Source organism: Boleophthalmus pectinirostris, unplaced genomic scaffold (genome assembly GCF_026225935.1).
Source record: "Boleophthalmus pectinirostris isolate CB_2022bp ecotype Guang Dong unplaced genomic scaffold, ASM2622593v1 HiC_scaffold_14, whole genome shotgun sequence".
NCBI classification, from domain to species: domain Eukaryota; kingdom Metazoa; phylum Chordata; class Actinopteri; order Gobiiformes; family Gobiidae; genus Boleophthalmus; species Boleophthalmus pectinirostris.
In genome coordinates, this window is record NW_026571047.1 from 25105271 (window position 1) to 25130839 (window position 25569).

Consider the following 25569-nt stretch of genomic DNA (forward strand, 5'->3'; position numbering starts at 1 on the left):
GTCTGCATCTGTGACACAATGAAAAAGAAAGAACGATAGTAACGCGTTAAAGGTCCTATATTACGCAAACTTGACTCTTGTGAGCTTTTAGTCATGTTATAATGTTGTTACCTCCTCAAAAACAAACCTGGAGTTGTGTTTCTTTACATCTCCAAAGCTCAATATGCTCTTTTCCTTGGTTAGTTTTAAAAGTTGCCCTACTGTCCATGACAAACTGGTCCACAGCTGCCAACCACCTGCACTCAAACACACATGTAGCTTGGACCTCGATCAACGGGTTCTTATAAGTGTAAAAGTTGTCCCCACTGCACCAGTATATGTCAGACCAAGTCATTTCTGGACCATCAATCACAAAAAGAATACACTCAAATACACACAAAACAACATTTGTGATTTAGAGACATATTTACATAAAAAATGTAAATATGAAAAGATTATAGCCAACGTGGCTAATTTCCATCTTCAGTCCCTCAGCAGGTTGATGTAAAATCATCTGTAGGATGAGAAAAAGTACAGCAACAATCACACAAAAGTACACAACACCAGCACACTCACTATACACACAATTAGTTTCAAACTGTTCATTTGAAGTTCAAAGTCAGAAGTTTAAGAATTAAGTCAAGAGTTAAACCAACAACCCCTCAAAATAAAAGAAAATATAAATTTTTTAAACATGGTGACATATTTGACCATTGAATAACCACTGTTTTAAAGCTTTAGAAAATGCTGCCAGTGTTGAAAGTTCTCGTACATGAGCAGGCACTGTGTTCCATGTTTGAGCTGCTCGATAAGCAAAAGAGAGTTTGTCCAAAGGTACTTTTCCTAAACGGCACAGAGCGTCGCCTCTAGAGCTCTTGTGCGATTTGAATTTCTTTTCACAAACTCCTTTAGAGGAGGTGGAGCAAGATGATTAAAAACTTTGTATACCAGAATTAAATCTGCATATTTGATTGTGTTGTCCCAATTTAGGAATTTGTATTTGTCAAGTATTCTGCAACAGTGATAATTTGTGGGCTTTTTGTCTAATACTTTAAGTGATTTTTTATATATAGTTTCAGCTAATTTAAGAGTAGTTTTGTTTGTCAGAGTCCAAGTAGTAATGCAATAATTTAGGTGTGGCAAAATCATTGAATTTAAATACATAAATGCCGAGTTGGTCGTTAGATTATTTCTTATATGACGAAAATTTGATAAATGATGTTTGATTTTATTCACTGTTCTTTTGATGTGTTGTTTGAATGATAGTTGTGGGTCCAGGGCGACTCCCAGATACTTCACTTCATGGACCATTTTCAGTTTTGTTCCAAGCACAAATACATGTGGGTCTGTATCCATGCCAGGTTTTTTTTTGAGAAAAACATACTAACAGACTTTGATATATTAAGATGTAGTTGTGAATGTTGTAGCCAGTTTGCTCCTCTGACATAACATTTGACAGATCGTGTGCAGCTTGCTGTTTGTTTTTAGAATGAACATACAAGACTGCATCATCAGCGTACATTTGACAAATTATAATTGTATATATGAAAAGGAAACCGTATTGAAAAACTTAAATAATTACAGACAGCAAAATATCCTGAACTCAATGAAGATTTGGACTCTGTGTTTTTATAACTGAGTTGTATTTTTTCTATATATTTTTGTACATATTGTACTTCCAGGTGGAGCAGCCCTACTGGTGGGTTTCCTGTATTTAACTCACATCGGTCACTCAGAATTCTGTTTGTCCCCTGAGGAAAGTCGTAGTCTGAAATGCGTTGGGACATGCCGTAAATTAATAAAGGCATTTTATTTTAATCTATGAGTGCCTTGGGTTTTTTGCATCTTTAAATGTTCTTTTCCACGTTGTGATGTCATCAAGTGGTAGTTTTCAAGTTTACAGCTCCTTTTACCTTTTGCTTAGTAGACATAGGAAATTCCAGGGCTGAAAATGAACCAAATGATTCCTCTGACGATGTATGGAGTTTAAAAACACAGTGGAGCACTTCTGTATTACCACATGACATCACAAGGTGGAACAGAGTGTTTTCTGAGCTCAGAACTCAGCCTAAATATGCAGAGTTTGAGTGCTCAACATGTGTGAATGAAACAAAACAAAACTCCAGGTATGTTTTCGATGAAGAAACAACTTTATAACAGACCAGAAAATAGTGTAATATTGGCTCTTTAAAACATTGTCTGCTGCACCTGATTCTCAAACTGTGAAATAAAAAAGTATGTGTATGTATTTAAATATATCTGCCTTCGTCGCTCTCACAAACCCTTTGGCACCGCGCTTGTATTCTCACGTACACTTTTCGGTTGCACAAAGCATAGCAGGGGTGGACCACCAATAGCACAGCCGATCCGCTCTCATCTTCAAACCGTTTTATATATAAGTACCTACGCACACTATTTCCAATTAAATACAAACTTTGATCACAACAAAGTACGTAGTCCACTGTGAACTAAAACTGCACAATCCCGAAAAGATCCGCTGCCTTTTGCACAGTTGGCGTTTTCGTTTCAAACCATCAGAGAGAGGAATCAGCTCCAGACAGTCTGAAATTATCTGTGGATTTCACTCAAAAGCGCATCTCAGTCAAGTTACATAATGAGCTGTGTCATCACTCAAGTTAAACTGTTTTTGTATTCACTGTTAACTAACTAAAACTTCTGTTGAGTTTTTGTTTTTCCTGTCAGGGTCGAGCTGAGGAACTTTTTACACCATATGTGGCAGCAGAAAACCTTCCAGAAGAAATACTTAGAGGGAATGACCCACTTATGTTATGTATTTATTTATTTTTTTTCAGACCAAGAGTTTGTTTTCATACCTGACAGTTTTTTTTACTGCTCACTAGCGCTCTTCCTCAGAATCATGTGATGTTGATGTGGTGTGTCGGTGAGCTGATTTAAACAGGTTTTGGCGCTGTCTTCCTACCGGTGGAGGCAGGATGACAGCGCCATCTGCAGTCCGACTTTCTCAGGACAGTATCCCAGGTGTGTGAGAGTGAAAAAGCCCCCTCGTCCCGGTTTATAGTCCGGTGGGCACGTTTCCGTATTTCGATTGCAGCTTTAATCCAGTGACACTCTGTTTTCCTCTGTCCCAATGATGTTTGCTCCGTCTCAGTTCATAATGTGGTTCGATCTTTCACAGTGGTCAGAGATGGCTGATTTGAGTTGCCCATGGGGCGATAAACTGGGACGAGGGGGCTTTTACTTTTTACTGCTTTACTGTACTGAGGAAGTTGGACTGCAGATGGAGCTGTCGTCCTGCCTTCACCAGCAGGAAGACAGCACCAAAAACCTGTTTAAATCAGCTGACTGTACATGTCACAGCAGCATCACGTGACCAGTCTGAGGAAGACCACTAGTGAGTAGTCAAAACTGTCAGGTATGAAAACAAGCTCTTGGTCTGAAAAATAACCTAATAACATAATTTCTTCTGGAAGGTCTTCTGCTGCCACATATGGTATAAAAAGTTCCTCAGCTCGCCCCTCACAGGAAAAACAAAAACCCAACAGAAGTTTTACTTAGTTAACAGTAAATATTACAAAAACAGTTTAACTTGGGTGATGACAAAGCTCATTATGTAACTTGACTCTTGGACTCTTCCTACTGGTGGAGGCAGGATGACTGCGCCAAAACCTGTTTAAGTCAGCTGACCAGACACATCACAGTTAGCCTGATTCTTCAGCTGATTTCACTCCATGGAAACTGTTTGACCTCACAGCATTAGGATTCGTTCGCTCGACGGTAGGCGTGTACTTTTTCATTTAACCAATCGCTGCTATTTGGTCGAGATGTATGTAATGCGCCGCTAACGGGGCTAACTGGTATATTAAGCTTTTCCCAAATCCCGTAGGAAGAAGGACATTTTTCCCCTTGATAAAATTCACCAAACATTCTCTTTGTTCCAGCTTTAAATCCTCGATCTCAAGAATCATTGCCAACACAAGGTTCTTTCAAACCATCTAGTGTATTCCAATTCCTGACCAAGTTGCTGGAGAGAAATGAAATTGAGCAGAGGCACTAGGTGGCACCAGCCTGGCTACGTCACAGCAACATCACATGACCACTCTGAGGAAGAGCACTAGCGAGCAGTCGAAACTGTCAGGTATGAAAACAAACTCTTGGTCTGAAAAAAGAACCTAATAACATAAATTATCAGAAGACCACATGAACCTGATTGAACCAATGACCCATTTCATCACCAACTAATACACCAGAGCTAAGTAAGATCGAGGCCTTTCCTGTTGTGTTCATCTTGCGCCCCCTGGAGGCTTCTGTGATGCTGCAAAACACAGAGTAGCAGATAGTTTTGATAGATAGATAGTTTTCCTCTCCTCAAATTGCCCTGAAACAGATCTGCTGACCCTCCCTGACCAGTCCTCCTTAAGGTTAGAGTGTTAAGAGTTAAACTGCACTGAGACCTTTGACTGAGACACAAAGGACACTGAGACACGCAGGGGAAATGTTACTGTAGCAAAACTTGAATTTCCCTCTGGATCAACAAAGTTCTATCTCTCTCTGAACCACCTCCACACACCTCTATAAGTACAAATATTTAATACTTCACCACCACCACTGGATTTTGAGTGTTATAACATGCTTAAAAGCTCCAAATATTCAAATCTTGCACAAACCAGACCCATAATCCAGACCTACATTTCGTGATCATATGAGTGTTTGTGTATTGTGTTTTCTTGTTCAGACTCACAGTAGAAGCAAACCACTGGAGCCTGAAAACGCGTCGGGGCTGAAGTGAGTAAGGCGCGTGTTGTCCGCCAGAAACCTGCAAACACCACAGACACACAAGTTTAAAGCCGCATCGTGTAACTTTTCTGGTGGAGGGTCTGCCAAATGCTTTTTTTTTCCCCGTGGAGATGTTATCGCTTTGTCTGGAAAGTTTCACAGGATGGTAGGAAACCTTTCTTCCCCACATCACCATATATTATAATAACAAAGAGCAAAAATATAAATGGTAATAATAAATTCAAAATAAGACGTAAAAATAAGAAGAATAACAACAAGAGACTGAGCTGTTCAATTCAACCAAAAAGTTACATGCGCACCTTTAAATATACACACATAAATACGTATTATTCTCTGCATTTTTCCAGTTTTTTGTGCATGTGACTCACAATCTGCGCATCCTGGTGCCGTTGAAGGCGTCTCTCTCCACCCTCTCGATGCTGTTTCTGCTCAGGCGTCTGTTCAAAGCACGAGCCAAGAGTTAAGAGTCGTGTGGATAGAGAAGAAGAAAAAAGAACAAAGAAAATAAAGGATAATTTTAGCTCTAGATATTCAGGCTGACATAAGGGCTTTGAAAATTAAACTATACGCTATTTTAGGGATTACTGCAAAGTCTGCTTCACGTTTACAAACTGCCGTCACTGCCTCAAAGTGCTGTACTAGATCAATTATGGATCAGCTAATTCATAATAAATACATTCTAAACCTTCAAACTCTGAAATTTTACGATTCTGTCGACCTTTACACTTTGAAAATCATGGTCAAAGTAAACAAGGTCTTGTCAAAATCATTACAGAATATGTTCAAAATCTGAAATATGAGCTCAGAGGTACAGCCTTATTTATAAAAAAGAAAATCAGAACAAACATTATGACATTTTGTTCTGTCTGTTAAAAAGGTGGATCTCTGGAACAACTATACTGTAAAAACTTAAAATTGTGCACCACTCGCTTCAGTTTTATAAAGAAGTTTAAATGTTTAACTTTGGGCACATACATGAATTATGAGACTTAGTTTGTGTTGTAGGACTTTGTTGTACTGTTACTGATTTGTTTGTTTCTTTTTGCAGTATTTATGAAGATGAACTGATGTCAAGATGACGCTCTGACAATGGAATAAAGGCAGAATAAGCTCAGTGTCTGTGTGTTAAATATGACTTTCTGTGAAATAATGTCAGAATATACCTGTGACCGAAATAAATTACAGTAATAAAAAAAAAAAAAATTAAGTTCTATGCTCAAAAACAGGTATTTTTATCCACCCTCTTCTCCTTTTGGTCAGCCCTTGTCATGCTCTTAGTGAGTGACAGGTGGATTTGACCAATCACAGTGAAGTGTGGACTCTCAGAAGATAGTCGTAGTAAACTTTGAAAATAGCATAAAGTTACATTGTTTTCATAAATTGTGTAATGATTATGACTGTGTAATTAATAGGAGTGTAACGATATCCAAGTCTCACGATACAATATCGTCACGGTATGAACCTCACGGTACGATATTTATTGTGATATTTTGTGGAGTCTAACAAAACTGTTAATATGCTGCTTTTTCCTCTTAAAATGCCTTGGCAAGACTTAATCCAAAGAACTAAGACTTAAAAGTGTTAGAACTGTTATTTCTTCTTGTAGTCTGCACTGAAATGGAGCAAAGGATCATGGTCTATGTAGTTCCTCTGTTTTTTTTTTTTTTAGCTATTGCTGCACCATAACTCTTAATTTAAGCAAAGAGACTTGTAATTTGATATATTGTGATGGTCCACGATATTATTGTGAGAACTTTGACGATACGAGATCATGGTATTTTGGTTATTCTTACATCCCTAGTAATTATGAATTAGGGATGCACCGATGAGTGGGGGAATTAGCACACACACATCTCTATTTGAATTACGGTGGATTGGAAACTTGTCTTATTAGTTTGGTCGCCTACTAGATAACCAGAGCTGAAAGTAGTTTTATTTTTCTGTAGTACAATTACATTTTTGTTTACATCCATTACATATGATGTTGATTATGATTATGCTGTGATTATGTTCAAATCAAGGTCAAGCTAACGAGGTCATTCTAACGTGAAAGGGGGGATGCTTTGACAGTTAAAATAGATTTGACAATCAGATACTATTATACTGTACCAGGGATCTCCAACCTTTTGGGTCCAGTGAGCTACTTTTACAAAACGAAAATGGTGGAGAGCTACTCATTTTTGCGATCCCAGGAAATTGAGTTGATATAAGAGGGCAAGCCTTAGTGCTGTACAGTTAGACGCCTATAAAACCAAAAAAAATTATCCATTTATTACAACACAAAGTTCAAAAAAGCACATTTACAATGCTAATTAATCAAATTCAGTACAATATATATGAATATATATAATTCAGAAATCCCTTGGTGAGCTAGTTGGAAGTGGGTGGAGAGCTACTGGTAGCTCCCGAGCTACAGGTTGGAGACTCTGTACTATACTGTACGATACTACTATTATTATACTACTACTATTTTAATGGTGTTTTCTTGGTTAAAAGTAAAACTACTCTCATTTAAAGTCATACTGAGAGAAAGTCAAATTGCTCTGAGCCCTCGGCCATTGGTGGCAGTGAGGGCAATTGGTTAAGGGCCCCTCCAGGTTTCGGGGCCCTACTGTTGCCTAATGGTAGCGCCGCCTCTGGCTCCAGTCCTGAAGGGCAATAACGTCTTTCCCCTTGATAAAATTCACCAAACATTCTCTTTGTTCTGGCTTTAAATCCTTGATCTCGGGAATCGTTGCCAACACACGGTTCTTGCTTCAATCCTTCAGTTCCAATACCGATTTCAATACCGATTCTGATTTCAATTTAAGAATTTGACGCTACCCGTTATCAACCGATACCAGTGTGGAGACTGAAACCAACATTTATTCCTTTTAAACTAAAATAAAATAAGATAAAAGTGTCAGAACATGTTTGAATAACTGTCTCTTACATGTCTCTGATGGTTTGAGAGCACAGGCCTCTGAAGGCGTTGGGAGGGACCTCTGTGATGTAGATGTTGTCATGGAAATCACTGAAACAAAACAGGAAAGAAATATTATGATTTATCAGTGAAAAATGGTGCTTAGACTTTGGCCGGTAGAGACTAAGTGGCCATGGCAGTAGTAGTTGCAGAAGCACACGCTGTAAAACTCCATACACTTTCTGCAAGTCTTTAAAATGCATAAGACATGTTGTTTATTAATAAATATAACACCGGTTTCCCACTGGTTTGATTTGAAAGTCAAAGAAACCCAGGCTGTGTTCATGTTTTATTAGCACATTATCATTAAAATTCTGCAAAAGATCGTTTCAGCTCTTATAACTTTCTAGAGTCATAATTTAACCTCACAGTGAAGACTTTTTTTTTTTTTGGTTTTGTACATTAATTTTCTAACTCCTGGTAATGATGGTGGGGCACGTGCAAATAATAAGACCATTATTTAAAATGTGTCCTTGTGTTATAGCTGTAATATGGGCCCACTTCAAGGCGTTTACATGGGCACAGCGCTGAGACAGGCACAAGAGAAATGGCTGAAATTGCGCTACTGTTCCAACCAAGGCCATTCAAAGGTTGTTCACCAACGTTAATACAATTATATGGAAGAATTTGTAAAGAATCTTGCCTAGTTTTTCATAGTTGGACATCTCTGTTACCTAGCAAGTCATACTGTGAACAAGGCCCAAAGCTAATCTAATTTACACAATAGTTATTTACTGACAAATAAAAATGTCAACACTAGAGCTGGGTATCATTAAGAAGTTGCCGATACAATACGTACCTCGATACAATTTGGTCCGGTTCAATAAAAAACAAAGGCTAAATCATGGCTATGATACTAAAAGTCTTTGTTAAACCACTTCTTGTGCAAAGTTCATATGAAACACAAACATTTTAATCATCAAAACAGTGAAAATATCAAATGTGTCGCATAAATGAGTTTCCTTTCACTAAAAAAAAGCAACAAAACTGTAACACTGTAATAAAATGATTTCATAAAATATACCAAAAAATACTCTTGGAGATATATCCATACAGCAGCCCCCGATATCCATACTGTAGCATCACAGTAAACGATACGATATATGGATATTTTGATATTTTTGCACACCCCGAGTCAACACTTTGTCAGAAAATTATGTTCCTTGCATAAATTGTCTCTAAATTTTGCAATATTCAACTTTGTCCTGTAAACAAACTCAACTACAAATTGCCTCTTGACTGACGTTGCTTGATTTGACTGAGGGAGTGTGTTATAGTGACGAATTTGGAGCCAAAATCCGTATTTAGAATTTCAACTATAGGTATCATAGCCACCAAAGAACCAATCCAAAGCAAGATTGTTGAAGGTAATACCCCTTCCCGCCTGCACCGCTTTGAAAGGGGACAGGCACGGGGTCAGCCCTATGTTCCCTCAGTCCTATGTTCCCTTATTTCTAAGATTTTTCTCAGAATTAAACTCTAAGTCAAGTCATTTTTATTTTTATGTCACATTTAAAGGGATGATTGAGAGTAATTTCAACCGAGGATCCTTTGTACCGTGACCTCTACCTTACATCTGTAGTGCTGCTGGATAACAGACTGGCTGTAATTGACGACCAAATTGGGAGAAATGGGAATTAATTCTAATGCAAATTGAGGATAAAGGAAATATAAGAAGGGTCTAATTTTGGAAAAATAAAGGGCTGAACATAGGCTTAGGCTACGTTTATATGATGACAGTCTGAACAGAAGATGAAAACAGGTGTCGTGTCTTCACTTTTTTTTCTGCATTTAGACAAGCATTTTCAGGAGGAAATCTGTGTGCATACGGTGACGCAAAAGTGTGTGGAATTCAATTGTGTATGCATGCCAGGCGGGTCGGTGGTGACGCTAGGTGGTGATGTATGTGACGTAAATCCGTGCGAGGCGTGAACAGATATGACCAGAGTTTTGCGTCTTGGGCAGTGTAGACAGAAACACAATGGGGGAGCGTATTCAACTTTTCCACTCTGGAGGGTGGTTTTAGATTTTTGCGTTTTTAAGCCCCAAAAACGCCATTACAGTGTAAAGCAGGGGTGTCCAAACTTTTTTCATCAAGGGCTCACATATCTAAACACAGACAAAGCAGAGGCCGATCAAGGGCTGTAGACTGGTGCACACTGCAGTGAATAATTGAAATATGTGCATGTTTTTTATTCATGCTAAGATCCTCAAAACCACACACTAAATATTAAATAATGGCTTTATCAAGGTAGATTTTCAAAAAACTTGCAGTAAAAAGTAAATTTTTCATTGATGCAAGTTAATTTGGGCCAATTTACCTGGAAAACTGAGGGCCAAGAAAAATTTGTCTGAGGGCCGCATTTGGCCCATGGGTCATAGTTTAGACATCCCTGGTCTGAACAAAAGGCACTTCAGATAAAATATTTTGTCGTTTTTACCCGCAAGCGTTCTCGTGTAAACAGACCCTTAGCGACGCTGTCAAACAAACGAGTTAATATGAACATTTTAAGACCGAAATGATGAGGCTCATGGCAGCACTTACAGAGAGAGGGGCAATGTTTTTTCAACAGAAACTGATTTCAAACCAGAGTTTATGGAGCTGAATCACACCCATGTGACTTACAGTTTAGCTATGTCCATTTATACAGTATACATATGGCAAAAGAAAGTCATAATTAGAAAAATACGAATCCTCTCATATGCACATGCAAAGACAGTCCTGGGTTTGTCCTATAGCAAAGCACTTTTCTCTAATAAGTACATACATATTCACTGTCACAGATACCACAGACTAACAGAACATTGAATAATAATTGTTTTGAAATGGGAGTTTGGACACGTACAAGATGAAGTCAGTCGCTGTGGAGTGGATCTGTCCAAGATCTGGGAACACGTTCAGACCGGTGTTGGAGATGAGCCTGTGAAATGAAACACAATTAGAATCAAATCTACCTCCAAAAACGGCCCACAGAACATGACGAAAACAAAGAATCCACAGCAGATTTATAGAAAGTATTGGAAATATTTGTGATTTCTGTTTCCTTAGTGAATATTTTATGAAGGTAAAGAAGTAGAAAAAGGAGAAGTAGCTGTAATTATAATAGTAGTGGTTGTGCCTTTGTAGTACCAATTAGTGTTACTTAGCATTCACTTATTTGAATAATTCATGACGCAAAATGTGTAGTGAGTTTTCTAAGTTTCTTTTTAAAGTGGAAGAACAAACATTTTTAAAGAAAATGGTCACGAATAAGTGTAAAGTGTATATGTGTAAAGATTTGCTCTTCACTTTCAAGTAGTAAGACTGTGAAGTAGTAACAGGACAGTAGAGCAGATGGATGTGACAAAGCAAAAAGTTATACTAGTATTTGCATTACTACTACGACTGCTACTACTACTACTAATTCCAGCAGTAGTAGTAGTAGCAGTAGTAATAACAAGTAACAGAAGATGTGTTAGTTGTATTTGTGGCAATAGACTGGTAGAAATTGTCCTTGAAAATGAAACAACATCACATCCCAGTCCAAAAGCAGCTCAACAGGTGCTAGTAGTAGTAGTAGTAGTAATAGTAGTAGTAAGAGTAGTGGTGGTAGTACTAGTATCAATCAATCAATCAAACTTTTTTTATAGAGCGCTTTTCATACAAAAATGCAACACAGATCGCATTATTATTATTAGTAGTAGTAGTAGTAATAGTTGTAGTAGTAGTGGTGGTAGTAGAAGTAGTAGCAATAGTAGTAGTAATTGTAAGAGTATTACTAACAGTAAAGTTGGAGTATTAGTATACAATTTGAGTAACAGTTAGTTCTAGTTGTAGCAGTAGGACTAGTAGAAGAGCAATTCAGTGGAGGTCATATAAAGTAGTAGAAGGAGTAGATTGTAGTACCAGTAGTAGTAGTACCAGTAGTAGTAGTAGTAGTAGTAGTAGTAGTAGCAGCAATAGAGAAGAAGTCATGCAAGTAGTAAGTATTATAAGCAGCTGACTGGTGGAAATTGTAGCAGTAGCAGTAGCAGCAGTAGTAGTTGTAGTAGTAGTAGTAGTAGTAGCAGCAGCAATATAGAAGTAGTCATGTAAGTAGTAAGTATTATATAAGCAGTAGATTGGTGGAAATTGTTCTTCATAGTAGTATTAGTATTAGTAGTAGTTAGTAGTAGTAGTAGTAGTAGTAGTAGTAGTAGTAGTAGTAGTAGTAGTAGTAGTAGCAGCAATACAGAAGAATTTATAAGAAGTATTATAAGCAGTAGATTGGTGGAAATTGTCCTTCATAGTAGTATTAGTATTAGTATTAATTAGTGGTAGAAGTAGAAGTAGTAGTAGCAGTAGTAGTAGTAGTAGTAGTAGTAGTAGTAGTAGTAGTAGTAGTAGTAGTAGTAATTGCAAGTAGAGGTAGCAGCAATACAAAAGAATTTGTGTAGTAGAAGTATTAGAAGCAGTAAATTAGTGGAAACTTTCCTTCAAAACATAAGTAGTAGTAGTAGTAGTAGTAGTTGTAATATTTGTAATAGTAGTAGGCAGTAGTAACAGCAACAGCACAAAATAATTGACATAGAAGTATTATAAGCAGTAAATTAGTGGAAACTTTCCTTCAAAATGTAGTAGTAGTAGTAATAGTAGTAATAGTAGTAGTCAGTAACAGCAGTACAGTAGTATTCACACAGTAGAAGTATTAGCAGCAGTGCATTAGCGGAAACTTTCCTTCAAAACATAATAATAGTAGAAGTAGTAATAGTAGTAGTATTTGTAATATTTGTAATATTTGTAATAGTAGTAGGCAGTAGCAGCAGCAGCACAGTAGTATTCACACAGTAGAAGTATTATAAGCAGTAAATTAGTGGAAACTGTCCTTCTAAACGTAGTAGTAGTAGTAGTAGTAGTAGTAGTAGTAGTAGTAGTAGTAGTAGTAGTAGTAATAATAGTAGTAGTAATAGTAGTAGTATTTGTAATATTTGTAATGTAGTAGGCAGTAGCAGCAGTACAGTAGTATTCATACAGTAGTAGTATTAGAAACAGTAGATTAGTGGAAACTGTCCCTCTAAACGTAGTAGTAGTAGTAGTAGTAGTAGTAGTAGTAGTAGTAGTAGTAGTAGTAGTAGTAGTAGTAGTAGTAATAGTAGTTGTAATAGTAGTAGTATTTGTAATATTTGTAATAGTAGTAGGCAGTAGCGGCAGCAGCACAGTAGAATTCACACAGTAGAAGTATTATAAGCAGTAAAATAGAGGAAACTGTCCTTCAAAAAGTAGTAGCAGTAGTAGTAGTAGTAGTAGTATTTGTAATATTTGTAATGTAGTAGGCAGTAGCAGCAGTACAGTAGTATTCACACAGCAGTAGTATTAGAAACAGTAGATTAGTGGAAACTGTCCTTCTAAACGTAGTAGTAGTAGTAGTAGTAGTAGTAGTAGTAGTAGTAATAATAATAGTAGTAGTAATAGTAGTAGTAGTATTTGTAATATTTGTAATAGTAGTAGGGAGTAGCGGCAGCAGCACAGTAGTATTCACACAGTAGAAGCAGTAGATTAGTGGAAACTGTCCTTCTAAACATAGTAGTAGTAGTAGTAGTAGTAGTAGTAGTAGTAGTAGTAGTAGTAGTAGTAGTAATAATAGTAGTAGTAATAGTAGTAGCATTTGTAATATTTGTAATAGTAGTAGGCAGTAGCGGCAGCAGTACAGTAGTATTCACACAGTAGTAGTATTAGAATCAGTAGATTAGTGGAAATATTCTTTCAAAACATAGTAGTAGTAGTAGTAGTAGTAGTAGTAGTATTTGTAATATTTGTAATGTAGTAGGCAGTAGCAGCAGCACAGTAGAATTCACACAGTAGTAGTATTAGAAACAGTAGATTAGTGGAAACTGTCCTTCTAAACGCAGTAGTAGTAGTAGTAGTAGTAGTAGTAGTAGTAGTATTAGCAGCAATACAGAAGAATTTATAAGAAGTATTATAAGCAGTAGATTGGTGGAAATTGTCCTTCATAGTAGTATTAGTATTAATTAGTGGTAGAAGTAGTAGTAGCAGTAGTAGTAGTAGTAGTAGTAGTAGTAGTAATTGCAAGTAGAGGTAGCAGCAATACAAAAGAATTTGTGTAGTAGAAGTATTAGAAGCAGTACATTAGTGGAAACTTTCCTTCAAAACATAATAGTAGTAGTAGTAGTAGTTGTAATATTTGTAGTAGTAGTAGGCAGTAGTAACAGCAACAGCACAAAATAATTCACATAGAAGTATTATAAGCAGTAAATTAGTGGAAACTTTCCTTCAAAATGTAGTAGTAGTAATAGTAGTAATAGTAGTAGTCAGTAACAGCAGTACAGTAGTATTCACACAGTAGAAGTATTAGCAGCAGTGCATTAGCGGAAACTTTCCTTCAAAACGTAATAATAGTAGAAGTAGTAATAGTAGTAGTATTTGTAATATTTGTAATATTTGTAATAGTAGTAGGCAGTAGCGGCAGCAGCACAGTAGTATTCGCACAGTAGAAGTGTTATAAGCAGTAAACTAGTGGATACTGTCCTTCAAAACGTAGTAGCAGTAGTAGTAGTAGTAGTAGTAGTAGTAGTAGTATTTGTAATCTTTGTAATAGTAGTAGGCAGTAACAGTAGCAGCACAGTAGTATTCACACAGTAGAAGTATTAGAATCAGTAAATTAGTGGAAACTGTCCTTCTAAACAGTAGTAGTAGTAGTAGTAGTAGTAGTAGTAGTAGTAGTAGTAGTAGTAATAGTAGTAGTAATAGTAGTAGCATTTGTAATATTTGTAATAGTAGTAGGCAGTAGCGGCAGCAGTACAGTAGTATTCACACAGTAGTAGTATTAGAAGCAGTAGATTAGTGGAAATATTCTTTCAAAACATAGTAGTAGTAGTAGTAGTAGTAGTAGTAGTATTTGTAATATTTGTAATGTAGTAGGCAGTAGCAGCAGTACAGTAGTATTCACACAGTAGTAGTATTAGAAACAGTAGATTAGTGGAAACTGTCCTTCTAAACATAGTAGTAGTAGTAGTAGTAGTAGTAGTAGTAGTAGTAGTAGTAGTAGTAGTAATAATAGTAGTAGTAATAGTAGTAGCATTTGTAATATTTGTAATAGTAGTAGGCAGTAGCGGCAGCAGCACAGTAGAATTCACACAGTAGAAGTATTATAAGCAGTAGATTAGTGGAAATATTCTTTCAAAACATAGTAGTAGTAGTAATAGTAGTAGTAGTATTTGTAATATTTGTAATAGTAGTAGGCAGTAGCGGCAGCAGTACAGTAGTATTCACACAGTAGTAGTATTAGAAACAGTAGATTAGTGGAAACTGTCCTTCTAAACGTAGTAGTAGTAGTAGTAGTAGTAGTAGTAGTAGTAGTAGTAGTAGTAGTAATAATAATAGTAGTAGTAATAGTAGTAGTATTTGTAATATTTGTAATAGTAGTAGGCAGTAGCGGCAGCAGCACAGTAGAATTCACACAGTAGAAGTATTATAAGCAGTAGATTAGTGGAAATATTCTTTCAAAACATAGTAGTAGTAGTAATAGTAGTAGTAGTATTTGTAATATTTGTAATGTAGTAGGCAGTAGCAGCAGTACAGTAGTATTCACACAATAGTAGTATTAGAAACAGTAGATTAGTGGAAACTGTCCTTCTAAACGTAGTAGTAGTAGTAGTAGTAGTAGTAGTAGTAGTAGTAGTAGTAGTAGTAGTAGTAGTAATAATAATAGTAGTAGTAATAGTACTAGTATTTGTAATATTTGTAATAGTAATAGGCAGTAGCGGCAGCAGCACAGTAGTATTCACACAGTAGAAGCAGTAGATTAGTGGAAACTGTCCTTCTAAACGTAGTAGTAGTAGTAGTAGTAGTAGTAGTAGTAGTAGTAGTAGTAGTAATAATAATAGTAGTAGTAATAGTACTAGTATTTGTAATATTTGTAATAGTAGTAGGCAGTAGCGGCAGCAGCACAGTAGTATTCACACAGTAGAAGCAGTAGATTAGTGGAAACTGTCCTTCGCATTGAAACACTTTGTTACATTATCAGAGGCTTGTCCAGAATCAGCCCACAGTCTGACAGAGTCCAGATCAGACAATGGAGCATTCAGTGAAACAGAGACACTAAAACGAGCCAGAGTTTCATCACGACGTGTTCCCAAATGTGCAACTGTATCAGGTTTATACAGACAGCTCCCATAGAGTTATACGAGGACACGGAGAGCAGCTTATCAGACTCCACCTGAACTTTTTACTGTTTGAGTGAAGTTTGTCTTACCTCAGTGCAGATATATTGTATAAGCATCTCTTGAGGTCAAAATGAGTTCACTGTGGACTGTCTGCATCTAATTACAAAGCATTTTAGTGCACAGTTAGCATGCTACTTGTTGTTAGTTTTACTGTGACGGCAAAACTCTGCTCTGGTGGCTGAAAGTAAGCGCTTATAAACCCATTGCGGTGAATAATTAATGTGGTGGAGGTTCCAAAGCTGCGTGTCTTCATGGAGATGTTGTTGCTTTGCATAGAATGTTCCACAAATCCGTATGTCATTTCTTCATTTGTTTTTTCAAAATAAAAACAAAAATAAGAAAACCAAAACAAAAAAAAAACATCTATTTTCTTCATTATTTGTTTCCAAAACCAAAATGAAAAAACAGATAATGATTTGTTTTTTTCAGTTTTCAATTTTGTGTTTAAATGAATAATGGAAAATACAAATAATGGCCATTTTTCGTTTCCGTGACTTAAACTACGATGTGACTGAACCAGGACTGAACCAGGACTAAAAGAGGACTACATCAGGACCGAGGGTCGGGACGGGCCTGGAGGTGCACCCGCATAGACTGTTGGGTGATTAGGACTGAGACCAGTCCCAGACTGGGACCAGACCAAGACTGAGACTGGGATTGAGACCAGGACTGGACTGAGACCAGGACTGAGACTAGGACTGCAACCGGGACCAGACCAGGACTGAGACTGGGATTGAGACCAGGACTGAGACCGGGACTGCAACCGGGACCAGACCAGGACTGAGACTGGGACTGAGACCAGGACTGAGACCGGGACCAGACCGGGACTGAGACCGGGACTGAGATCAGGACCAGAGTGGGACCAGACCAGGTCTGAGATCAGGACTGAGACCAGGACCAGACCAGGACTGAACTGAGACTGGGACTGAGACCAGGACCAGACTGAGCCCAGACTGGGACTGATACCGGGACTGAGATCAGAACTAAGACTGGAACTAAGACCAGGACTGAGGCCGGTACTGAGACCAGGCCCAGACCGGGACTGAGACCAGGACTGAGACCCGGGCCAGACCAGGACTGGTCCCTGAATCCTTATCCATTATCCGTTTTTTCATTTTGGTTTTGGAGAAAAATTGTTGTTTTTTCATTTTCTTATTTTTGGTTTTATTTTGAAAAAAACGAATGAACAAATGATACACAGATTTCCACAGTATGGCATTAAACTAATCTGACCTTCTGGAGAAAAGCAACAACTACCGGCCCAAATGAAAAGTTTTATAGGTTTAAAAACACATAAGTTTAATGTCATACTGTGTAACGATCCAAGCAAAGCATTAAGATTTTTACAGAGACAAGCAGGTGGTGGACTTCTCGCTAGAAATGTTACACTGTGCACCTTTAAATAAAATTCAGTTCAGTTTTTCAGAGTGGTAAACAAAATTGCAAACCTGTTTTAACATTTTAATCAAATATTTTTAAATACCATGTGTTTAGAAATTGTGTAAGAAGAATGTAGAAATAAAGTTAAAAACCCTACACCAATGAAAATATATGTGCCAAATTAGCAAGTAAACCATATTTAAAAGTATCACGAACAACTGTGTGGGCCAAATAACTAAAAATTATTAAAGAAATCCCGGGTGATTCACTTGGAACTAACCCAGCACAATGTTTTATTTATGCTTCTGTCTATGCTTGTGTCTATTTCCAGTCAAGTCTTAAATCCACTTTCTCTTTGGGAACTCACAGAGCGGACGGGAGAGCCAACTTTTGACAGTTTTGGCATTTCTTTTTGAGGAATCCATCCTAATTAAAAAATGATGCAGGGGGAGCCTCAGAAATAGTCCTGTCACCCATGACCCAATTTGGACTTCACTTGTACAATCGGATTGAAACATCTTTTCCTTGTCTGGTTCCGCACAGTCTGTTCTCTGAGATACTCACAGATAGCGCAGTTTCGGGATGTTCCTGAAGGCGCCGCGGTCCATCTGCTGCAGGTGTTTGGCCTTAGTTATGTGTCTGAAAGAGAGGAGGTACAGGTGGTGATGGGATTAACTAAAGATACAGGTTGCAAATAAAACGTGTTTTAGCTGGAGAGTGTTTAGTGATAATCTAGAGACAGTGCCAGGCCTGAAGACATGTTTCAAGGAGGACATCTGGTCTATAATCACCCTGGATAATACTCATGTAAATCACTTTTAACAGACATATTATAAAAGCTGTGCCAGAGTCAGAGGCCTGGACTTGATTTAATTTATTTTTTTTTACAGCTTTTACAACTGGAACAACTGCACATGGGTGGTCAGTAGTGCTTGGCGATATGGATCAAAATATATATCTCGATATATTTTGCGATATCTCGATATACGATATATATCTCAATCTGTACAGGAAAATATAACCCCCTAAAACTGAAAACTGCAAAAACAAATATGCCAAATTCAACAAGGTCTTTTTTTTAATTAAAGTATAAGAGCTAGGCAGTTCATATAGGAACATTTAAGATTACAAAAAAACCTAATTACATCAATAATAATTTTACTGTAAAATTAAAGAAATAATACATATTTCTTTCTTTTCATTTATAAATAAAACAACTCAACACAAGCTTATCTTTGCATTAACTCTGTTATCCATACCATAACCCAGGCATGTCCAAACTATGGCCCGTGGGCTAAATGCGGCCCTCAGACAAATTTTTCTTGGCCCTCAGACTTCCAGCTGAATTGGCCCAAATTACCTTGCATCAATTATAAAATATTTTTTTACTGCAAGTTTTTTGAAAATCTGCCTTGATAAAGCTCATATTTAATATTTAGTGTGTGGTTTTAAGGATATTAGCATGAATAAAGACTGATGGCTCATTCTAACATGTTAAACATGCACATATTTCAATTATTCCCTGTACTGAGCATCAGTCTACGGCCTTCAATCTGCCCTCTGCTTCATCTGTGTTTAGATGTTTGGCTCTTGATGAAAAAAGTTTGAACACCCCTGCCATAACCAGAACCATGAACTCCTTTAGCAGAGGAAGCTCAGGATGTTCCTTATTTTAACAGATCCATGTTCCTATCCAGCAGTAAGTAGCTGTGAGGTTTCCCACAATCCACTTCAAATCAAACCCAACGTTTCCAAACACTATTGTACAAGTTACATTACTAAACTTTACAACATATAAAGCATAACAACTACGAGCCACATCAGCCCGTTTGAGATTATAATGTGTTTAATGCAGCTTTACGCATACTAATCAAAATTGAATTGTATTATATCGATATATACGATATGTCAGAATTCATATCGAGTTTAAAAAATATCTCGATATTTTAAATATATCGAGATATCGTCCACCTCTAGTGGTCAGTGCTTTAACCTGCAGATAGAGGACACAGGTTTTTTTCATTCCAGTACATGGACAGGCCTCATGTGAAAGCTCAGAACCTCCAGAATAAACTCTACTCACACTTACATCACAAACCATGAAGATGTTTGGAAAGATGCGTTGACAACTTCCAGTGTAGCTATCAACACTTGGCTCGTCTAACATGGATCTATTAAAACCGACTGTGATAAAACCCACTGAAGTAAATGTGATCTGCAGTAAAATAAAAAAGACTGCATACATATGTGCTGCTTGGAATCATCTTAAATTTAGCGTCATCAGCTACGGTGGCCGGCAAAAGCAAAACATTTTTACATTTCACAACACACATTGAGAAGTATGAAAATAAAATTACACTTAAAATACACATTTACATCTTGAAAACTAATTCCAAGTTTCATAAAACATTTCTACAAGCGCAAGACAAATTAACATGTGGCAAAACACAAATACAAACCCCCGAAACAAATTCTTGACGGAAAGGAAATGTCCTAAAAATCGGAAATAACTATATAATAAACTATATAACTAATAATTTGCTCAGGAGTAGTTCACTAATGCGTCGTCGTTGTTCGCCTTTACATTTTCGTCTTTCTTACCTTGACAGTTGTGGATAAATTCTTCATGGACAGAACATTTATCCTTTGTCAATCTTGTTGGATGAAGATTTGGTGATGGGGCAGATTTATGAAGCTGGTGGAAAATACGCAAGACATTTCCACAGATATTTTGCCATAGAAAAGCATTAACTGAAAGTGACGTTTACTCTACATCGCGACACTTCCAGCCGTTGTGAAAAAGGTGTTTCAGAGGTTTGTATTTGTGTTTTTGCCACATGTAAATTTGTCTCACGCTAGTACAAATGTTTCGTGTTTTGTAAATTTGTTTACATAGTTGCAAATGTGTTTTATGAAAAGTTAATTTGTTTTCAAGATGTAAATTTGTATTTTAAATGTAATTTTGTTCTCAAACTTGTTCATGTGTGTTGTGAAATGTAAAAATGTTACGCACGTGCTGCCTACCGGACTCGTCTTTTCTAATTTGTTGTGCGTCAGTGTGGAAATGATGAAAACTGAGGTATGGTTGTAATTGTTGATTAGCCGAACACAATGGAACATCACAAAGACATGGAGATGAAGAAAACTGGGCCTAGGAAGTTATAATCGCATCTTTCCAAACATTTCTAAGCGTGAATAGAGCCTATTTCCTCACTTAGCTGCAGAGGCCGCACTAGCACCGAGTCATGATCGGCTGCTGGTGTTGAGGTTTAGGTAGAGACCATTCAGCTCACAGAAAGGCATTTTAAAGTTTAAAGATCACTTATTGTGCTTGAGGTTGTTCTATAGTTATAATCTTATGTTATAATTCACACATATTGATCTAAAACAACTTAAAAAAACAAAAAAACTGCAGTACCCAATGGGAGCTGACGTTACCGTAAATGTCATCGCAACAACTGACTCATGCAGATCGCACTAGTGAGTACCAAAATGACAATGTGATAGTGCCGAATCCTTCATGTATCACCGATTAATAGGGATGTAACGATATCCAAATCTCTCGGTACGATATTATCACGATATGCATCTCACACTACGATATAACTGATATAATTGTAGAGGACACTTTTTTGCTTTCAAAATACCTTGAAAAGATTTTGGTGTGAATTATTTCCATCATAATCCCAAGAATTCAAGTAAAAAACGTATTTCTTCATGTTGTCTGCACTGAAATGAATCATGGGATATGTAGTTCCCAATGTTTATAAGCTGTTACTACTATAAAACAATGTATTTAAACAAAGGAGCCCAGCCCACGATATTACTGTGAGACTTTTGACGATACAATAACACAATATTTTCGGTTATTGTTATATCCCTACTGATTAAGAAAATAAAATTGGAGAACAAAGTCAGTACAGAGCATTGGTCATATGCCAGTGGCGGTTAAAATGGCGTCTTGAAAATAAGTGATTAAAAATTACCCAAACATGCACGAATACATCTTCAAAATACAACTTCAATACAACGTCACAGGGTAAATGAGAAAGGGAAACAACTGTAACATGATTAAAAGCTCTGAAAAGATTTTGCATAATGGGTCTGCTTTAAACCAGCTGAATCTGTGTATCATTCGTTCATTCATTTTTCAATATAAAACCAAAAATAAGAAAATGAAAAAACAAGTATTTTCTTCATTATTTCTTTCTCCAAAACCCAAATGAAAAAACGGATAACGATTTCTTTTTTCAGTTTTCTATTTTGTGTTTAAATGAATAATGGAAAAAACGTTTCAGTGATTTAAAACTGTGATGCCGGATTGAACCAGGACTGAACCAAGACTAAACCAGGTCTGGGAACAGGCCAAAACCAGACCAGGACTGAGACCAGACCAGGACTTAGACCGGGACCAGATCAGGGCTGAGTCTGGGACCTGGACCAGGCCTGAGACCGGGACTGAGACCAGAACTGAGACCAGGACTGAGACTGGGACCAGACCAGGACAGAGACCAGGACTGAGACTGGGACCAGACCAGGACAGAGACCAGGACTGAGACCAGGACTGAGACCAGGACTGAGACTGGGACCAGACCAGGACTGAAAATTGTTTAGTCCTGATTTAGTCCTGACTTAATCCTGTTTTTAGTCCTGTTTTCAGTCTGATTCAGTCCATATGCAGCACAAAAGTCCGACATCGCAGTTTAAGTCATGGAAACGGGAAATGACCATTATAAGTTTTTTCCATTATTCATTTAACACAAAATCAAAAACTGAAAAAACAAATCGTTATTTGTTTTTTCATTTTGGTTTTGGAGACAAATAATGAAGAAATTAGTTTCTTATTTTTGGTTTTATACTGAAAAATGAATGAATGATACATGGATTCAGCTGGATTTCACCATTGAATCTTCAAACCCAAATAAGACTCATTTGATCACTGGCAGTAAAAGTGATATTTGATTTAAACAAATGTATAAACAAAATCATACTCTCACTTTAATGATTTGTGAGCGATCTGTAAGGAACTGTGTGTAAAGTTAGTAGAAAATGTGAATAAAACGGATAAATTAGATAAAAGATAAACTGTACATAAATCCAGTTTCATACTTTGAGGAATACTGTGTACAAATGATCTGAATGTTTTTGTGTGACAGATTTAAAGTGGGAGTCAATGGGCTCTGGTCCAAAGCGCGCTCATGTGCACCATCTTGGCTCCATTGTCTGTTTTATACTTACATATCGGTGAGCTCTGGGAGATTAAAGAAGGCAAACGCTCCAATTTTCTTTAATGCTGCATTTCCAGAGAGAAATCTACGAGAAAACAGGAAATATAACAAAACACAGTTCAGAGACGCAGCTTTGAACCATAAATGCGTTCTTATTTGGCGTATGGTGGAACAGCTGAGGGTCCCTGGTGTTTTCCGATGCTTTTGTCTTTCTGTATCAAAGGCTAAACAAAACAGAATATACTCACACGGAGGAGAGGCGAGGGAGGTTCGAGAACGCATAGGCTTCAATGGACTCCAGCTGTTCATTTTGTAGTATGGTGCTGAAATAACACAGAATACAAAGCTGTGGTTAACTTAAATGGTTATTTGTCTATATTGCAATGTTGTCTTGTGAGTTTTCTCATGGAGGGTCCGCCACCTGCTTGTCTCCGTGGAGATGTCATTACTTTGCTGGGGAATATTTCACAGTAGGCAGATACTTAAACTACTCCACTTGAGGAAGGGACTCTCCACCCCTCTCCAGCCCTCAAGTGGAGGAGTTCAAGTATCTCAGGGTCTTGTTCAAGAGTGAGGGGAGGATGGAGAGTGAGATTGACAGGCGGATCAGTGCAGCGTCGGCAGTGATGCGGTCGCTGTATTTGACCGTTGTGGTGAAGAGGGAAGAGCTGAGCTGAAAGGCGAACCTCTCGATTTACCGGTCAGTCTACGTTCCTCCCCTCACCTATGGTCATGAGCTCTGGGTAATGACCAAATGGACGAGATCGGTCAAAATGAGTTTCCTCCGCAGGGTGGCTGGGCGCTCCCTAGAGATAGGGAGAGGAGCTCGGAGTAGAGCCGCTGCTCCTCCACATCGAGAGGAACAGCTGAAGTGACTCGGGCATCTGTTCTGGATGCTTCCTGGGCGCCTCCCACAAGAGGTGTTGCGGGCATGTCCCACTAGAAGGAGGCTCCAGGGAAGACCCAGGAAATGCTGGAGGAACTAAGGCTGCATTCAGACTGACCCAAATCCGATTTTTTGGCTTCTATGTGACCTGTATCCGATCTTTTAATGACAGTCTGAACAACACAGATCCGATTTTTTCAAATACGACCCAGGCCAATTGGATATGTGGTCCTGAAAACGTACCATGCGACTTCAGTGTGAACGGCGCATTCATTCGACCTACACGTTTTCAACAAGCCACAAACGTCACTATTCTGAGATGAAGTAGGCAAAAATTGTTAATGAACTCCGTGTCACTGAAGCGAAGCACATCACCACTCACCACTCTTGGCTACGTCTCTGCATCCACACGTTCCTTTCAATGGACGTCGCTGCCACTGCCCTACAAAACACCACGGCCAAAAACCTCGTCCTTCTCAATCTCCTCCATAAAACAAGTAAGTTGTTCATGTTCTGGCTCCGGTACGAGAGGAACTTTAAAATCTCCAGGTGCTCAATGCTCGTGTCCATGTTTGGACAACTTCCGTAAACACAGATCATGCTCGCTGCGGTTGACGTGATCGTGTCCTCCAGTGCATATGTGGGATACTTTCAGGCCATTTAACGTTCACACAGAGGATCACATACAAGTCACATTTAATTGGAAATGTGAACGACCTCGCAAAAACATCGGATTTCACAAAAAAATCGGAGTTGAGCGTTAAGCCCTGCGGTCTGAACGTAGCCTATGTCTCTGGGCTGGCCTGGGAACGCCTTGGGGTTGCCTCGGAGGAGCTTGAGGAAGTGTCCGGGTTTAAGGAAGTCTGGGAGTCTCTGCTTTGACTCCTGTCCCCGTGATCCGGCCCCAGATAAGCGGAAGAAAATGGATGGATGGATGGGTAAATGGTCATATTTTTAGACAGCACTTTTCCACTTTCAAGGCACTCAAAGCGTTTTACATCAAGGAACGGCTCACCCATTCACACACCAGTGCACGCAGACATGAGGGGCAAAGGGGGTTAAGTGTCTTGCCCAAGGACACAACAACAGCATTCATCTGTGGGAGCTGGAATCTCACTGTCAACCTGGGGCCTGGGCCAGCGGATCTGAGCGCTCAACCAATGATGTTTACGGTCGAGAGCGGGATTTGAACTATGACCCTTTGGATGAGGTAAGGTGGATGAAGTGTTTTGCTCGTAGACACAACAACACAATGATCTTTTCACAATACTAAAATGTCACAGCAGTTTTGAAACAACACTGATAATATAAAAATACAACTCAAGGTCCACCTTTGTCCTGCTTGTGTGATGTTTCTTAGTATTGATACTTTCCCAAATAAATCTGTTTTGATGCCAGTTTCAGTATTCGAGAGTATTTTTGACAATCCTACAACATTCATAGTTGACATATACATTTGTTGTCCTAAGTTAGATCAAAATACACGCAAAACTAAAACAAAGAAACACGGCAAGGTTACCCCTCATCACCTTCACTTTTTGGTGCGATCAGTGACTGTTTTGACCTGCTTGGATCTCTGTGTTCTCAATCAAAACGTCAACAGTCACTCACAGTTTTTGGAGTTGCTTCAGGCTGGAGAGGACGCCCCCGGGAATCACTCCAACCAGCGTCTGCTTCACTTCCCTGTGGCAAAAAACACAAAACAAAAATATTGTCAGGTTTTCGCGAATCTGACAATTCAAGGATGAGCTCATTAAACAGAATAGCAATGAGACGAGGTTCTATAAATAGTGTGCGTAATCAGGTCAAGTTAAAGGTGCACTACGGAACTTTTTTCTGGTGGTATGGCTGCGCCTGCTTGTCTACATGGGGATATTATTATGTTGTCTAGAATGTTCCACAGTAGAGCATTGAAATAAAATATTTGTGTGTTTTTATTACTTATAATACCTCGAAAAACATTTAACATTTATACATTGAGTGGACTTGCCTCGACACAGATCTGACCTGTACCATGGCCTGGTGGCGCAGTCATGGAGATAAGCATGAAACGTTTAATGCAATACTGTGGAACTTTCCAGGCAAAGCTATAACATTTTCATGGAGACAAGCTGGTGCATGGCTACCCCCATCAAGTTTTTAAAGTTATTTTGAGC

At 38.1% G+C, this 25569-nt stretch overlaps 1 protein-coding gene across 1 annotated transcript in view; it reads right to left on the minus strand.

Moving 5' to 3' along the window:
• fshr (follicle stimulating hormone receptor) overlaps nucleotides 1-25569 on the minus strand; it is a 59854-nt gene that overhangs the window by 26862 nt on the left and 7423 nt on the right. Inside the window, exons 2-9 of the mRNA XM_020940702.2 lie at nucleotides 25025-25096; nucleotides 22776-22850; nucleotides 22538-22612; nucleotides 17864-17938; nucleotides 10564-10638; nucleotides 7688-7768; nucleotides 5124-5192; nucleotides 4700-4774 (exon numbers count right to left, since the gene is read on the minus strand). Coding sequence (XP_020796361.1) covers nucleotides 4700-4774; nucleotides 5124-5192; nucleotides 7688-7768; nucleotides 10564-10638; nucleotides 17864-17938; nucleotides 22538-22612; nucleotides 22776-22850; nucleotides 25025-25096 — 597 coding nt within the window. The remainder of the gene's footprint in view (nucleotides 1-4699; nucleotides 4775-5123; nucleotides 5193-7687; nucleotides 7769-10563; nucleotides 10639-17863; nucleotides 17939-22537; nucleotides 22613-22775; nucleotides 22851-25024; nucleotides 25097-25569) is intronic.